Below are 17433 nucleotides of genomic sequence, written 5' to 3' on the forward strand. Positions count from 1 at the left end.
TATAGCTTTTGTAACATCTGCCTTTTGAGTCACACCTACCTGGATTAGTTGCGGCTATGCAGTGTATGCTCCATTTTCTAATGTGCTCCTAATTATTATGCTTTTTTAAAAGAGTTTCTTAGCTCATTGCACGGAGAGTGACAACTGCTAACAACACGCCAGTCTGTAGTCTGTGCAGAAGCAGGGGTGGGGAACTGCAGGTGCTGTTGGACTGCAACTCTCCTCAGCCCTAGCCAGCATGGCTGATGGTCAGGGGTGATGGAAGTTGTAATTCAACAGGATCTGGCTGTAATCTTACAGGTTCTCCATCCTAAAGCTCAACGGCTGAAAGAAAGCCCAGAAGGAAAAGAGAATATGTCACAGACATGCATTGCAAATCCTTCAAGCTACAGCACTTTTCAGAAGAATTTTAAGTGCCTGCTTAAGATGGCCTTTGGCGGAAAGTCTTCGAATTAGATGAAATCTTATTATTTTGCTGATACTGGTCTTTGTCCCCCATGACATGCTTGCAGAGACGCTGGTGAAATGTGGTCTGGATGAGGTAACCGTTAGGATTGAGGGGTCTTAGTAGACCACAAGCTTAACATGAGTCAATAGTGTGATGCAGCAGCAAAAAAAAGCTAATGCTATTCTAGGCTGCATCAACAAAAGTATAGTGTCCTGATCAAGGGAAGCAGCAGTACTGCTCTATTCTGCCTTGGTCAGACCACACCTGGAATACCGTGTCCTATTTGGGTGCCACAATTTAAGGATTTTGCCAAGCTGGAGCATGTGCAGAGGAGGATAACCAGGAGTCTGGAAACCAAGTTTTATGAGGAATGGTTGAGGGAGTTGGATATTTTTAGCCTGGAAAAGAGGAGACCAAGATATGATAGCCATCTTCAAACATCTCAAGGGCTGTCACATGGAGCAAGCTTGTTTTCTCCTGCTCCGGAGGATAGGATTCGATCCAATGGCTTCAAGTTACAAGAAAGGAGATTTCGACAGGAAGAACTTTCTGACAGTTAGAGCTGTTCAACAGTGAAATGGGCTCCCGCGGGAGATTATGGAGTCTTCTTCCTTGGAGGTTTTTAAGCAAAGGTTGGATGGCCATTTGTCATGGATGCTTTAGTTCAGATTCCTGCTTTGCAGACAACTGGATTAGACGACTCTCTTGGTCCCTTCAACTTTACATTCTAGGATTTGTGATCCACTGAGTCTTTGGGGTGGGACAGACCACACATCTAAATAGCATAAGTAGTGCTAGTGACACCATTTACTCTTTTGTGCAACCTCTACTTATTCCATACTGAGATATATATTTTTTGTAATGGGAGGGGCATTTTCCACTTCACTTAATATGCTAAGTACAGTTTTCTCTCTTTTCCCATCACACTAAACTAAAGCTGTATTTCTATAGCTTTCACAGTGCAAGAGTTCTTATGTATTTGTGTAAGAACGCAGTCTGTTATACAAGTAAAACTGGATGTACATACCTTAACTCACAACTGCTTGGCATCCATAAAGTTTAAATGACCATGACTTTTGTCTGAGTGAGTTAGCTATACCCATAGATGTTCCACCCATAATTCTTTACTCCTCTATTTCCCACTTCAAACACCCATGCTCCCCATTTAAAAAAATCTCTCTGATCACCTTACACATAATCTCTGAACAACCTTGATCTTATTTCACATAAAGAACACGTTCTTACCTGTTTCTTCCTTGTCATCTGGTTTTTGTGTCCTCCAAACATGTTGAGGTTTTAACACACACGGAGATCTGACCTAACTTGATGTGCTGGCAGATTTGCTCCATCAGCAAAAATAAATAAATAAAATTAAAAAATCCACCAGTGGAATTCCAAAGCTGTGAATATTCAAAACCATATTGCTAAACAAGTATTTTTGAACCAGAAACAAAATTCCAGGCATCGTAGAGACAAGACAGCACAGCATCTTGTGATGAGACAGTCAAAAGATAACACTTTTCTGAAGAATCAGACAGACCATGGAACTTGAAGAAAGGGAAAACTCAGGTCAGCTCAAACTCTTTTTCCATCTAGTTTCCTAATTTGATTTAAGCAGGTGGTACCCTAACAAGCAATAATAGTCATTTGTGCTGCAACATATTTGCCTGCAATGCCATTCTAGTGTTGCTTCAACGTCTCAATTTTAAAAGGTGCACTTTTTATGGTTTAGTCTGATCCACTGCATTCAATGAACTGGGCAGTGCAATCCTATGAATATTTCTCTTCAACATCTCAATTTTAAAAGGTGCACTTAAAAAAAATAAAAAATGGCTGAGTCTGATCCACTGCATTCAATGAACTGGGCAGTGCAATCCTATGAATATTTCTACAGAATTAAATCCCGCTGTGCCCAGTGGAGTTTACCTCCAGGTAAGTGTGCAGAAGAATGTCACCTTAACCCTAACTTACTCACATGAGGAAAGGATAAATGTATTGGGGGAATTTAGTGAAAAAACAAAGGGCCCACCCACCCTTTGTTTGACCCATGTCATCGTCATATTCTGTGTCAATCTCTTATGCCAGGTCTGAGAGCTTTCCCCCTCACACTTCTTGCTCCAGTTAAAACCTGATGTTTACCACTGAATTGGGTTTGACGAGATCACCGCTTCCTAAACTGCTGTGAAAATATGATTCCTCATACTTTCCTTGGAACTGTGTTTGGAGGCCATTTGATCTCACCTCCTTTATTTGCTGCCTACCCCTCAAGGATCATTTCCAGTTTCTGAGAATTGCACTTCCAGTTCTCAGCATGGCTGACCTGACCCGCATTCTTGCAGGTTCCATCTTTTTTTCTAAATCCCCTCTAGTTTAGTGCTCACATGAAATTATTGATTGTATGATATATGCACAAAACACACCTCCCCATCTTCAGAATTTGCTGACTCTCTGCCATGGGCGGGTAGAGCTGAAGGTGGAGACAACACCAAAAGCAGACTACTTGCTTACAAGAAGAATGACCTGGAAAACATGGGGTTTCAGGGGTTTCTCTCAGAGTAAAACCCAAGGCAAAAATCACCCGGTCCCAGACCAAACTGAAAACAAGGCAAGGAGATGCGGACTTAAGTGGGTGGAACCCAAGAGGCTTCTTGAAAAATTGGTGATTTTGAATTTCACTTGTTATTTTCGTTAGTGTTATGCAAAGGCATACTAATGTCACAAGCAGACAGAGAGACAGAAGTACTTTCCTGTTATCAGACCAGAACCTGCTGCCAACCAGATTTGGCTGGTCCTGAATTCTAGTATTATGAGAGGGGCAGAAAAACACCTATCAGCATTGGGCTACCAGTTAAAAAGCTGGTGGCCTTTGCTATAGAGACCACCATGGACAAAGATGGCTCCTAAGCCGCATAACTGTTCCTTCAGCTTATATGCACAAGAATATTTGCTCCATTTATTGCTTTAGGCCCTAATTCAGGCCTTCATTTTCCCCTATTCCATATTAGGAAACCTAAAAATGGCTATACCTTTCCCCACCTTTGACAGAAATGGATATATTATGGGCAAATAGGTCCAGGATTGTTTTTGGTTTGGCTTCATTCAGCTTGGGACTGGGCATCTTTAAAATGTATTCTTTAAAACATAACCACATATAGCTTTTAATTTTGCGAGAAGTACTTAATGAAATTTGCAAGCATATTAGACCCACCTGAAGGGGGTGAATCCTGCCAAAATTCAGGAGGGCGGCTGTAGTGATTTTCCTGCATGGGGCAGCCTGTACTGTTTTGGACTGGAGAAAAAATGAAACCCACTTGAAATTGATGGGACTTAAGTTACAGCACAATCCTAACTGTATCTACTGAGAAATAAGTTCTATTGCATGCAAGGGAACTTACTCTCAGGCAGGGGTGCTAACTTGCATGGGGCGGGGGGGGGGGGAGCGCCACCCTGCATAATTGCTCACACGATGTGGGGCATGGACACCATTTGAATGACAATGCTCATCAACCTGGGGGGGCAAACATTTTATTCGTGGGGACTGAAAAGACCTCGGCCCCTAGGAGTTGGCTCCTATGCTCTCAGGTAAGCGGTGCTGCCTTAGACAATGATTTAAATCACATTGGTTTCAGTGGCTCTGCTGTATTGTATGAGACTAAGGCTGCAAACTTCTTAGCTGGGAGTATGCCCCATTGAATTTCACAGGACCTACTTCTGAACAGATATGAACAGGACTGAGTTCTAAGCCTGGATTCAAGTCATTCTTCTCCCCATGGCCCTCGACCGCACAAGGCATCTGCAATTTGAAGTGCTCATGCATTAGACTCTCTCCTCTGTGCTCTGCAAAAGAAAAAAAAAATCAGACTAGCTTAACAAAAGCAAGAGACTTTCTAGAAAACTGTGTACAAGCATACACACGAAATGATGTGTAACACAGGAGAGAGACTTTCGACTGAGTCATAAAGGAGTCTCACCACAACAATTATTTATGTACTGTCTGATTTCATGGCCAGTGATGTGTTTGAGCATAATTTCAGGTATCTGACTCAGTAGGAGTTATGCAGGCGAAATCCATTCTCTTGTATATGTCACACATGAAGGAAAATAATAACAGGACTATTAAAGCAGCTGGAAAAACAGACGAATACAGAAAACATTTGCTCAATTAGGCTTCATAACAATTACCCAATTTTATAGCTTATTAGAAAACATTATTTGGCATGGTGCCATTGCAGGTGAGAAAACAGGACCTTTAAACATGACTGTATCATTTAAGAAAATGTATTTAGAGGGACGGTATTTAAACAGAAAATCAACAGTGACATCATGTGGTGATACTTCAGTTGATTTTGACACAGGGAAGGTATCTTCCTCCTACTAACTGTAGCTTCCATGCTCTTCTAAAGGCAGTTAATAAGCATTGCCAAGTTCCTGCAGAACCCTTACTCGAGAGTAAGGCTCACTGAACATAGCAAGACTTCTGATTAAAGGCACATATAGCTAGGTTGCATTTTGCCTCAAAATTGGCTCACAGCGTGATTAGAAATAATTTATATAGACCACCTTTCATTGCAAAAGTAATGGTCTGTAGGAAGAATCGGAGTGCTTAGCTTAGACATTGCTTTATGCAAATCACGTCATAGTGCGAGTACTCAGGGAAATAAGTGAGTCTTTATTGGTGAAATAAACTTCGATTGGCTAAACTGTGAAGAGCTATAGGAGATGAATTTTGTTGCATGATATTAAGACTGTGTTTATAGTATGACATTTACCTAATCCATGTTTAGCTATTTTTGATCCTGAAGCCAAAAAGGATGGCAAATTAGCAAGCCCTACAAATTCAAACTTGAGCCTATTATTTCTGCTTGAGATTAAACTGCAGGCTTCACAAAAAACACATTAAATTCAGCAAATAAACTTTCAACAGATTCGAGCACACAGGAATGTAAAACTACTTTATTGGTCACAGCATAGAACATTTCAACTCAATAAATATTGATCCCCAACACAGACATCATTTATGACAAGGACAAAGTAGGTCCCTGAAGAGTGTTTTGGAATGGTGTGGAGAGGTGTTACTCCAAGATGCATCCTGTAAACTGGGGTCAATTGTTTTTCTTGGGCATTGCTGCATTGAAGAGCACATAAAGGAGATAGCCTGTTCCTGAAGAGAAGACACACAACATTAGGTCAGATCAATCACAAATGCTTTAGTTGATGGCAAATGATTAACACAAGCTCTCTTTTTTAAAAAGTATCCATGTAACTCTTTTGCTCTAGTCTTATTAGATTGACAGAAAATGACACAATATGTGTTAAGTTTCTTCAGGTTAAAAGGAGCCCGTTTTCCCATTCCTTTTATATCACCAGACCAATTAAGTACATAAAGGGAGGATTATGACATTTCTGAGCACAAAGTGTTGCTGATGACCTTTAAAGCCCTAAATGACCTTGGCCCTGTATACCCGAAGGAGCGTCTTCAACCCCAGCATTCAGTTCAGACACTGAGATCCTTCACTGAGAGAAGTGAAGCTACAGAGAACCAGGCAGAGGGCCTTCTCTGTAGTAACATCCATCCTGTAGAACACACTCCCATCAGATGTCAAGCAGATGAATAACTATATAACCTTCATAAGACATCTGAAGGCAGCCCTGTACAGGGAAGCTTCTTAAGGGTTAATGTTTTATTATGTTGTTATATATGTTGGAAATGGCCCAAGTGGCTTGGGCAACCCAGTCAGATGGGTGAGGTACAAATAAATTATTATTATTAGGCAAAACTCTAAAAATGCTGAAAGTTTTATGATAAAAATTGCCATCTTAAACTCTTGAGCTTTCAGAAATTCTGGTAAATTAAAGTGCTTCCAGCATGCTGGTTTTCAATACAGGGATCAGGAACCTGCAGGTCTCCATATATCACTGTGCTCTAGGCCCCATCAGTTCTGGCCAAGGTCAATGATTACTGAAGCTGTAGTCCAACAACATATGGAGGGGCAAAGGTCCCCCGTCATTTTCCTGGCAGCTGCATTTTAACCTGAGCTTCCATCCAGAAGTTTCTGCCTCATGTTTTTGGGCTTTAAAAAGGTTCCCAACAAATGATTGTAAAGACTGCATTCTCAAAGGTGTCAGAAACCCACTCAGTCAAATAGCTAAGTAAAGTAGGCATTATGGGAAAGTGGCATAGGAAAACCTGCAGGCTTGAATGTAAACGCTCATCCAAATTTGCCTACTGAACAGAGTGGGGATCTGGGTTCCTTTAAGACAGAGCTCTTATAGACTCAAGTGATGTTCACAGCAGAAAGAGGAGAAAATAATGTGGAGAATATTCACAAACAGCAGTCTGGTTTCTCTTGTGGTTTTATACAGGTTTTCCTAAGCATATTTTTAATAACACGGTAACATACAGCAGAGAATTCCCAAGTTCCCAAGTTCCTGTTTTAGATTTATGCAGAGGAGGGGTACTTTCTCTCTTAGAAATATGAACACATAACCAGAGACATCTATGACAGCTCTGCTGCTTCTCTGTTAAAGTCTTACCAAAAACGGAAAGGATCATGGTGGTTCGATACAGTATTGCATCCATTGTTCCACCTTTTAGGTACACTGGAATGCCATTATCTTCCTAATAACAACGACAAAGATGCAGAATTCATGAGTTAAGACTCTTCTCTTTTAGGCTTTATTTTTTAAAATTGAAACCTATTCTGCTAGAGTTACAATGTTAGAAAGCTAACTCCGGCTCTGTTTACTCAAGTCCAGGCAAAAAGTACAAAAAGTTATTTCCTGCATCGTTGTCAGTTATTCAAGGCTAAATATTGTAATTTGGAACATCTACCTGATAATGAAAGTTCACCAATACTGAAACAGCCCTTTGTTGAAAGCATGCTACCCATATACTGTAAAAAGAGACTCTCCTGTTCAGCTATATATGTCATATGAGCAGTAGGGCTGGGCAATAACTGGTTTTCAGCATCACAGTATATAACCAGCTCAACATCACAATAAACCAATATATAATGATGTCTGAAATAAGGATAGAACCATGTGAAGCAAATGGGCTAAGGTCCTGGGAACTGCTACCTAGACAGAGAAAGGTGGGGAGGAAGAGGCAGCCAAACCTTGTGTTGATTCCTGGATGGGGTGGAGTGGAGGTGGAAAGCAGAAGAGGAGAACCCCCACATCCGTATTCGCCTAAGGATAAGCCTTATACCCTAAATATTTCTGGGGGTGGGGAGAGATACATTACTTCCTCAGCCCAGGCAGGCTAAAATGAGCTGCAAGGAAGCAACCAGAGAGGAAAGGCAAGGAGTGGAAGAATAAATCAACCAGCTCTAACGAGCAGCCTATTTGCAGCCCATTCCTATGCTTGTTTACTTAAACATCCCACCAAGTTCAATAAAACTCAAGTCCCAAGTATGCATACACAGGACTGCAGCCTAAATTTAGAGTGTATTGGGACACCGTTCAACTGATTAGTTACAATATTCTTTTTATTGACCCTAGTCAAATATGATCAAACTTTCTAAAGGGTCAAGAATGCCCTTATGTAAGTGGCAATACATTGAGTGCAGAACTGGTTAATCAACCAGCAACCGTGAAAGCAAGGAACTGTTCCCTCCTCAACCCTTATCAGAGCTTGTGTCACTCACAGATCTCTCATTCAGCCACTATGAGGGTATGCTCCAGTCAAACTGTCCCAACCCCATCTACTCTGTGGAAAATGTTTGGTGCTGGCTCCTGCTCAGTGGGGTTGGTTGTTTTCTGAGCATGTGAGTTTAGGTGCACCTACTGTGTTTCATAAATGCTATTAACTGTTGTAAGAACTCAAATCAGAAAACAGGCTATAAATCTACTGAATAAATTTTAGGAGCAGGTATCACCTGCATTCTCTCTATAAAGAATTTTTGTCCTCATCCTTTCCAGGTTAAGCAACATATCCTGGTTCTCTGGCCATTTGCTAAACTGCTGGCATCTCTAAATGGGAGCACAACAGTAAAGAGGAAACACAAAGCATGTGCATACATAATCATAATTTAGGGTCAGCAAATTAGCTAGAGTCAATAAGGATTGAGTCAGCAGCCTACATAGTGCAGGGAATGTGAACACTGTAGCAGGGAATGTGAACGTCAGCACTGTGGACGAAGGCATGTATGCACACTGCAATATACTGCCTTAAATGGTCATGGAAGACATCATTTCATAGACAATGGTGACACTACTTACTTGTGGTTCTGATTTTCCAGTTAACACACAGATCAGCCAGCAAGATTAGAGACCAACTTTCTCCCTCTCAGTTAAATGACCACCTGTCACTGCCCAAGGCCACTTTTCAGGCAGTGCAAAGACTGTGGGGCCACTGCCACCCTCAGGGAGCAAGTAAAGAAATCAGCCAGCAGATTCCGCAATGGCCACAAGGAAAGGAAGAACCCATTTTATCAAGGCATACCACTCTTTGCTTAATCCATCTGCAAAAGTTTAGCCACATTTCACATGCCAAGGGAGATGACATTCAATGTGAAATTTGCTGTTATTTTGCAAAGACTGAGAGAGGGACTAGACTCTGAAGTCTTCTAGAATAAAATAATGAAGGAAAATACTTTTTTGTAATTAGCATGCTTTGCTAGGGTTTTACTGGTTAGGGGGTCGATCAAATAACTTATTCCTTTAAAATTCTTGATCAATTTTTGACTAGTCAAATGCCAACACAATGTACCCACCACTTTTGAAAAGATGTCCCATTTTGAACTACTCAACTTAGATGGGCTGATGCTTTAGTGGGCATGGCTTGGGATGCAGGGGGGAGGGGGCCAAGAAAAACTATTTTATGAAAAGTATTTGATTATTAACATTAAGGACAACACAGCTGAAATCACAACTTTGGAAAAACCAAGTCATGAATCAGACTACCTAGATGATAAAACAAACTATCAAGTGAAAATATTTCAGCACATTTTTACTCATAGCAAGCAGAATAGTGTCTTCTTACATTAGGGATAGAAATCTGTAGCCATCCAGATTCCTGCCCACCCTGACCATCAGTCATGCCATCTGGAGGGCTGCAGATTCCCCACCTCTGTACTGTTCAGCATGACAACCGAAAATGATCAAAGACTGTTAGTACAGCTGTCTACAGAACACACAAAAAGGTTTGAGTTCTAACTTATGATACCCAGCACCACATAGATTATTTATTAACTAGTCACAATTTGCTAGCCAGGTAGGACATTGCCTATATTTTTTAAGATACTCCCAGAAGCTAAAATTCTGATTTGTCTTCAACAGCTATTGCTGTATCTTTCACATGTAACTTAATTGCATTCGTAAGCATAAATTCATTTATACAAGCATGCTATTGGATTTCATATAATTTAGCACTACTGAGAAAATAAGCAGCTATCACACAGCAATCAGACTGTGTGATCTTAAAAGATCAAAAAAAGAAAGATGGCTTGGACGCTAAATGCCATTAGTGGTGCTACGTAAAGTATATTCATCGTAAAAAAAATCATATATATATATTTAGATAGATAGATAAAAACAATATTAAGAGGTTCCATTACATTGTCATTTGTTCTCAAAGTATGCATGCAACCATACCTGGAAATGTTTCTGTAATTCCGGAACCTTGTTTGTAACCTGCCTGCGGGAGGCAGTGCTTATGGATTTCTGAGAAATTTGCCGAAGAGTCTGCAAAACAAACAAAAAATATTTCTTTTTTAATTATTATTAGAAGTAGTGCTTCTTTTGTTAAGGGCACACTCATATGCACAATTACTTGGGAAGCAAGTAAACTAAACACTAGTGGTTTAGACTAAATGTAGTTAGTGACCACACTAGTGTACACAGAATGATAATCACAGTTTTCTCTGAAACGAAAATGTTAGATATAGCTTAATGAGGCAAGCCTACTTCAGACTATGGCTAACAACCCTAGCTAGTTTTAATAAGCCATACTTAACACTATAATTTTTATTCTGAACCTACCAAACTGTAGTTAGTTAAGAATGAAAGGAAGTGTTTGATCTTATATGTCAGTGCTGGATGTGGGGAGTGTATTGTTCAAGGGCTTGCTTACATAAAGCTTAATCATGTTTTGCTATTATGTGTAAAAACAGCTATTCTTGTATATATTTAACCTGTGCTGACCATTGCTGCCTCTTTCATTGCATGGCCATTAGGCCCCACTGTTTCACCCCACATTTCTACCAACTGAAAATACAGTAAATCTACATAAATCTGATGAAAGGCACACAAGCTTGTATCACATGCCTCTTTAAGATACCAACAAAAAACCTGTTGCTTCTGCCAAAAGCTAACAGCTACTTTGTTGAAATCCTGCTTTTCCCAACCCAATTTCCCCTTCTTAATCTGCACCATGTAAAAAAGGAAGTTGGTGCACCAAGTGAACAATACCCAAACCACCAAACTGGGAGACCATAGACCAACACCTATCTTTGAAAATCAAAGGACTGTGACATGGCAAACATTACCAACCAATGAAAATATAAAGTAAAATACATTGGCTTGGATCCCAATATGTGAACTTAAGACCCATGGAAATAAAATGCCTCATCTCCTCCTGGAAGCCACCTTAGCCCACCAACGCCTCCCCAGATGCCCTCTCCTCCATTAATGTGTGACAGCCACCGTGGAGGAAATAACTGCCCCAAATTGGGCAGTCTTCTGAAACCTGATATTGGCAAATTTCCCCTTCAACCCATCCTCCATGGCACCCTCCCCAGCCTTCTTAAAAGAAGTTTTCCAGATCCCGCCCCCTGACCATTTACGAGGCCCAAACCAGTCACAATATGGCCACCCCCCAAACCCCGATACCTTAACTCAAGTATGGTTCCTTTTTAAATAGGCGTAGTTTAGTTTTAAGCAGCCATTTCGACAAACAAAAATACTATTTTATTATAGCTGTTTTTGTGGGAATTGCTGAGGGTGCAGGGTTCACTTTTGCTGCATATTTGCTACGCTGTGTTTTCATTTTTCGCTTTTAACACTGCGTGGAATTTGCAACCTTGAAAAAGGCAGTTCACAACCGCAGGAAATGCAATAAAAGGGGCCTCCCTTCACTCGTCTATCTCGCTGCTTCCGCGGCTACTTTCCCAACAGCAAAAGCCACCCAAGTCACAGGCCAGACCCTCCTTCTCCTCCGGCCATACCAAAAGGTTCCGAAGCATCTTGGCAGCTCTTCCTCTTCACCTTCCTCCTCGTCTACGCCGTCGCCTTCAACGCAGGAACAAGGGCACCGGAAACAGGAAGCGAGACGCCGCTCGACGCCGCCTGACGTCACAATCCCTAGGCGACCATGGCGACCGGCGCGCGCATCCAAAGCGAGAGCTTCCGGTATTAATTAACAAGCCGTCGTTCCAGTCTTTCTAGCCGTTGGCACCTCTATGGTTAAATATTCTTTTTTTAAAAAAATCTCCATAGCGGCGAAAGGCAGATCAGTTTGAGATCGGAAGTATCATATATAACCAGGACGGGTGCCGTCTTTATCTGTAAAGTCTATGAACCTCGTTGTCATTGAGAGACAGAGAGAGCGGGACTTCCTCTTAGGCTGCGGAGTCGTGAGCCAGAGGGAAACCTAGAGCGCCACAAGCGGCTGGCGGGTGAACTGCAGCGTCCCGCCGCCTTGCTTGATTTACCCGGCTCCTAAGCGCATCCCTGGGCAGGGCAGCCAAGTTTTCCCGAAGCCGGGAGGGAGGCGCTTTTGAAGAGAAGGGTCAGGTTCAACTGCAAAAAGATGCCGGCCCAACTCTCCTCCCCTCCCGGTCCCTTCTTCTTCAGGACTTGGCCAGAAAATGGCTATGCCCCCCTTTGCCCTCTTGAGTAGCTGTTTTATAGGGATAGGGTGGGTATAGCGTTCTTCCCTAGCACGTTTGTTAAAGAGAGGTTTTGCTTTCCTTTTAAAAACACTGCACAGAAGTTGCAACTTTTCAAGGGCGGTTATTATAATTCCCATAAATGCAAGAAAACGGCCACCGCCCCTTAAACCTTCCGCAGCATCCCCACCCGCAAGTGCCGCTTGACTGCTGGAAACTGACGAGGCGAAGGTCTTGCTTTGTAGCTGCCGCTGCTGGCTCCTCTGCTGATTTGCTGCCTGGCGGGCAACTTTTAAGGGTGCAAGAAGAGCCCCGAGAAGGAGGTGGATGGGCAGAATTCAGCTGGATAATTTGCAGTTTGGGGACAAATTGTGAAATTCTTCTGGCCTGCCACAGGTTCAGCTACAGGGAGATTGCTCCAGGCAAACCAAGCAGCTAACTGGCTGGCTCAGATGCAGGCGATTGCTCCCAAGAAGAGGACATTGAACACACAGAACTTCCACTTCAGACTACTGGATAGTTCCAGTGCACCCTCACTGGAAAATTTCTAAGCCCAGAGTGTTTTTCAGTAAGCAACTAGAGAGGGCAATTGTTTGAGGCACTTCACATTATCTCAGTAATTGTTAGCAACCCCTTATTCTACTTTTGCCATTGCCCACACCAGAGTCACATAACTTTCCATCCTTATTTGGTTTGTGGAATCCTACAGCCTAAGATGGTGAAGGGGAACTAGCAACCTTCCAGCAATTGGGAAACTGTTGTTTCCTATTTATGATCTGTACACCACCCACCTTACAATGGGGCCTGGGCAGTTAACAATACAGTGGTACCTCGGGTTAAGAACTTAATTCGTTCTGGAGGTCCATCTTAACCTGCAACTGTTCTTAACCTGAAGCACCACTTTAGCTAATGGGGCCTCCCGTGCTGCCGCCACACGATTTCTGTTCTCATCCTGAAGCAAAGTTCTTAACCTGAGGTACTGTTTCTGGGTTAGCGGAGTCTGTAATCTGAAGCGTATGTAACCCGAGGTAACACAGTAAAGGATAAATAAAAAACAATAAACAAGGGCACTAAAATGAAAGTGTAAAATAACCAAAGTATAAAAACCAATAATTGAGATTTTGCTGCAGCTGGCTTTAACAAAGAAAACATTAGCACGCTAAAGACTACAGCACCTATCATCCCTGGCCATGCTAGCTGGGACAGATGGGAGTTGAAATTCAACATCTGGAGAACCACAGTCTCATTTAGCCTAGAAGAATGACATTGTTTGACTTAGTTTGAGCAATTTCTTGTATGGAACTTTAGATAAAAGTGTTTCCTCGTTCTAGCTTCTTTCCTCTGGGGTTTACATTCCCAATCTGACCAGCTCTCAGTCTTCAGAAGAGTACTTTTGCACCTGACCTGGTGCCAGTGGTTTGGCACTGCCTGAGAGCACCAAGCTTGGCAGCAATGGCAGTGGTTGGCTGCCATTTTAAATGATCCAAAATGCAATGCCCCATTTCATATATATATTAAATTAAAACAGTGGGCAGCCACCGCAGATGAGATACATACTTGGCTCCTATTCAAAAGCAACACTGATGTGCACCTATCACTAAAGAGCCTACAAAAGAGGGCAGCAAGTTGCCACTGCTGTCATGTCAAAAGGTAAGTGTAGTCACGTTAGAAGGGTTATGTATTGGGGCCCATAATTCCTAGGGAAGTTGGAGATGCATAATTAGGTAGACTTGGAACATGAGGGCTTAGAGCCATATTTGTGGGAGTAGGTGCAACTCTCACTTCAACTTACTCCTTGGAAGAATGTCCAAATCCATCCATCTTTCTTTCTTTCTTTCTTTCTTTCTTTCTTTCTTTCTTTCTTTCTTTACTTACTTACTCGCTTATTTAGGATTGTCTTTCCCGAGCCTGAGGGGGAGAAAGTGGGGAGGCTGTAGTGGGATGAAGAAAAGAGGCAGCCACCATCATGTTGGACCCATATAATCAGGGCTGTTATTTGTTATATCTTTGTCATCATGGAAGTTTGACAAGGTTTGTTGCTGTTTAATTTTAGTTCAGCAATGCTCAAAGAAGAGGCCTTACAATGGCATAGTTTCCTGGAACTTACTACTAGTTATTTGCATGACAAATTGTCCCTAATGACTGTTAACAAGCATCATTACTAACACAACTTGAAATACATTTTGAATGTTGTGACATTACACTACCATTAGTGTAAACAAAACAGGTGATATGATCCTTTTACTGGGGTTAAACTCCCGCCAATAAAAATATATAACCTCATTGGTGGGTTTATTTTCCCATATCCTGTTATATGAATATGCTAGTTACTGTTATGAATCTTTTTTCATATTACTATTTTCCTAAGTAATGCTTGGTATGAAGAAATTAGTAGACTTTTAAAAACTGACTTTTCCCAGCAAATGCAAATTGCTTCTAGTTATCACTCACATGCTGTCTGATGTGCTATTCAACATAATAAATTCATCTTTGTACTTTTATTTTTTTGCTCTGACCATTAAATTATTTCTGATATAAAAATGAAAATTACTTTTGTAGGTCTGGTAGTTTTATTTTGACTTCACAGAACATTTTTGGGTTTCAATGGATGTTAGTTTAGAATGAAATGAAAAGGAAACCGATTCTCTGAAGAGAATCCAGGAACACTTGCTATAATGATTATCTTCATGATTTGAAGACAACAGCCTGCCTTTCATTAGGGCATAAGCAGTGCCTTTAGGACCCATGTGCTGACTGTACAGTTCTCATGAGTAACACATTTATGCACAACGGTAGCTAAGAACACCTGGAGTTGTGGTTAGTACCAACTGCAGACATGGTGAAAAATTCACAGCATAGAAATAGGAAGAAGAAACCAGGGCTAATCATTTGTTAGCAAGAACATTGTACACCTCAGGGGGAGGGGGGCAGCCACATGCAGTTGAAGATAGGCAACTCTTAATTGTATTTTTCCTTCTAAGGTACTTGCTTAAAAACAGCCAAACAATGGAGCCAATTAGATCAGCAGCCAATTAGAACTCTTAAAAATCTTTACTTAACAGTTGACTCAAATTACAAAGAACAAAATCAACTAGTACCTTGGTCTCTAAAATAATCATATCTCACATTGCTTCATTCAAGCCTTTTGTCTTGATTTCCATCCACTAAAATCCCAAAACCTTTCAGATGAAAGTATGAGGAACTTACCAATTCAAGCAGCTGCGTCTGTTTCAAATGAACAAAGGTAATCCTAAATTAACCTCAGTCTCTATTAAAACCAGAGCAGGGAACTTGTTATTCATCTTTTCTACAGAAGGTACAACAAATTAGAATGACAGCTCTTACGTAATTTGCTGCTTTAAAGACACCAGTGCCACAACACTAACAGACTTTCGAGCTTAAATGTTAATTAAGCCCATAGTCTGCAACAGAGTTACTGGAAGTTGGGTTTCTGGATTGTCTTCAAGTTTTTTGTTCCCCATATGTGAAGCAAACACAAGACTCGGAAAGAAGTCAGTATTATACTGCAGTTACTTGCCATGAACAGCAGCGCTTTGTGTTGGAGCAAGATTAAATGCTGGATAGCAGGAAATTTGGAAAGAAATCATTTGACTAACTGCTGAGCAGTATTTCTGTGACAACAATATCCTGCTTGTGCAACACACAGTAATTCTGCTCTGTAAAAGACTAACAGGATAACCCAAGTTAAATCTGCTTTAACAGTGGCATGTGGTTAAACAGGAAGCAAGTGACAAAGTACACCAGTCATGGAGAAACAGATGCCAAATCACCGTACCTGTTTAACCAAGCCCTGTTCTTGTTGGACAGGTGACAGCAGAAGAACCCTAACCCTTCCCAGCTTTGTCTAGGAATAACTCTCAGGAGGTGGCTGTAGTCAGATGTAGTCAACATGAAATAGGAAAGTCAGCTGCTAGCAAATTCGTTCCAATGAGGTTTTTCTTTGCCAAATTTAGCAGTTCATCTTACAGCCTTGTTCTAGAGCTAAAAAGCTCTTGATCTATATTCCAAACCACTTTATGTATAATATGTCTCAGAATTTGCCTTCCTGGAACTGTAGAGTTGGAAGGGACCATAAGGATCATCTAGTCCACCCCCAACACAGGAATCTTTTTGCCCAACGTGGGACTAAACCCACAGCCCTGAGATTAAGCATCTCCTGCACTACCAACTGAGCTACCCCAGGTGAGCTTTGCCATTGCTATTACTAGGTTAAGCCAGCCAGTAGCTTTTCCGTAGGGATGTTTGAGACAGCTGCAGATTTTGACAGGTACAGAAAAGGATCACTGGAGTTAGGCATGATCCAACACTGAAGCTGAGATTATATTAACATGACAGCAAGTTTTAAGGCACTGGGGTAAACTGGTGCAAACTGGGTAGACACGCTCTGTCTACATCACTGTTTTCAAGGAGAACAGACCTGAGATACAGCTTAGTCAGATTTTCTGAAGGATTGTCTTTCATACATACCTCTCTGGACCTTCAGATGTTTACCAGAGGCCCTTCTCCAGCACCTCCCATCAAATGAGGTGAGGCAGGTATCTACCAAGAAGATACCCTTTTTGGTGGTGGCAGCCCCAGTTATGGAATGCTCTCACTAGCAAGGTTTGTCTAATGCCTACACCAAATTATTTGCAGTGCCAGATGACCTTTTTATTTTCCCAGGCTTTTTAGGACTATGTTTGTTCCAAGGGCTAAAACAAACCAATTGTCAGCTGTTTTTAAAACTCATTTTTAGAAGGAATTATGCTGCTTGCATTGATTTTTAAGTGGTAATTTGTATTGATCTCACTGTTCTAAGTTTGGATTGTTAAATGTTTTTAAATGGGCGGAGGGTAAACAATGTTGAGGAGATGGTTGATGGGCAAATAGCAAATGCTTAAATAAATAAAATAGGTATCTCATTAAGGAGTGTTGAGTTTGGAACAGGGAAAACCCCTCTGGTTAAAAAAGTCTCAGATAGCTTTTCATAATGTGATCTAAATCAACTGAATTCAAGGGTGTTTTAGTTCTACTGGTTCAGATTAAACCAATTCCTATTAAATCCCTACAGTAATTGGAATGCATGTTCTAGACAATTAAGTTCATAGGCAGCCACTGCCAAGTATTTACAGCAAATCTGGCATTCAATTTACACAT

The 17433-nt window shown here is 41.3% G+C and overlaps 1 protein-coding gene across 1 annotated transcript; it reads right to left on the bottom strand.

The window, feature by feature from the left end:
• Positions 1–5373: 5373 nt before the first annotated feature.
• Positions 5374–11782, bottom strand: COX7A2 (cytochrome c oxidase subunit 7A2). Its single transcript, XM_081188926.1, has 4 exons — positions 11614–11782; positions 10043–10132; positions 6983–7067; positions 5374–5609 (listed from the first exon to the last, which is right to left on the bottom strand). The coding sequence occupies exons 1-4, from the start codon at positions 11629–11631 to the stop codon at positions 5551–5553; spliced, it is 252 nt and encodes an 83-aa protein (XP_081045052.1). The 5' UTR covers positions 11632–11782; the 3' UTR covers positions 5374–5550.
• Between the last annotated feature and the right edge of the window lie 5651 nt (positions 11783–17433).

The sequence above is a fragment of the Podarcis bocagei genome, assembly GCF_964188305.1.
Source record: "Podarcis bocagei genome assembly, chromosome: 3".
Lineage (NCBI taxonomy): Eukaryota > Metazoa > Chordata > Lepidosauria > Squamata > Lacertidae > Podarcis > Podarcis bocagei.

Bases quoted from the DNA above. Each gene is read 5' to 3' on its own strand.
- COX7A2 (XM_081188926.1), bottom strand. The intron at 7,068-10,042 runs GTATGGTTGCAT...CGTTGTTATTAG, and splicing joins AATTACAGAAACATTTCCAG to GAAGATAATGGCATTCCAGT. The intron at 5,610-6,982 runs GTAAGACTTTAA...TCTTCTCTTCAG, and splicing joins CATGATCCTTTCCGTTTTTG to GAACAGGCTATCTCCTTTAT.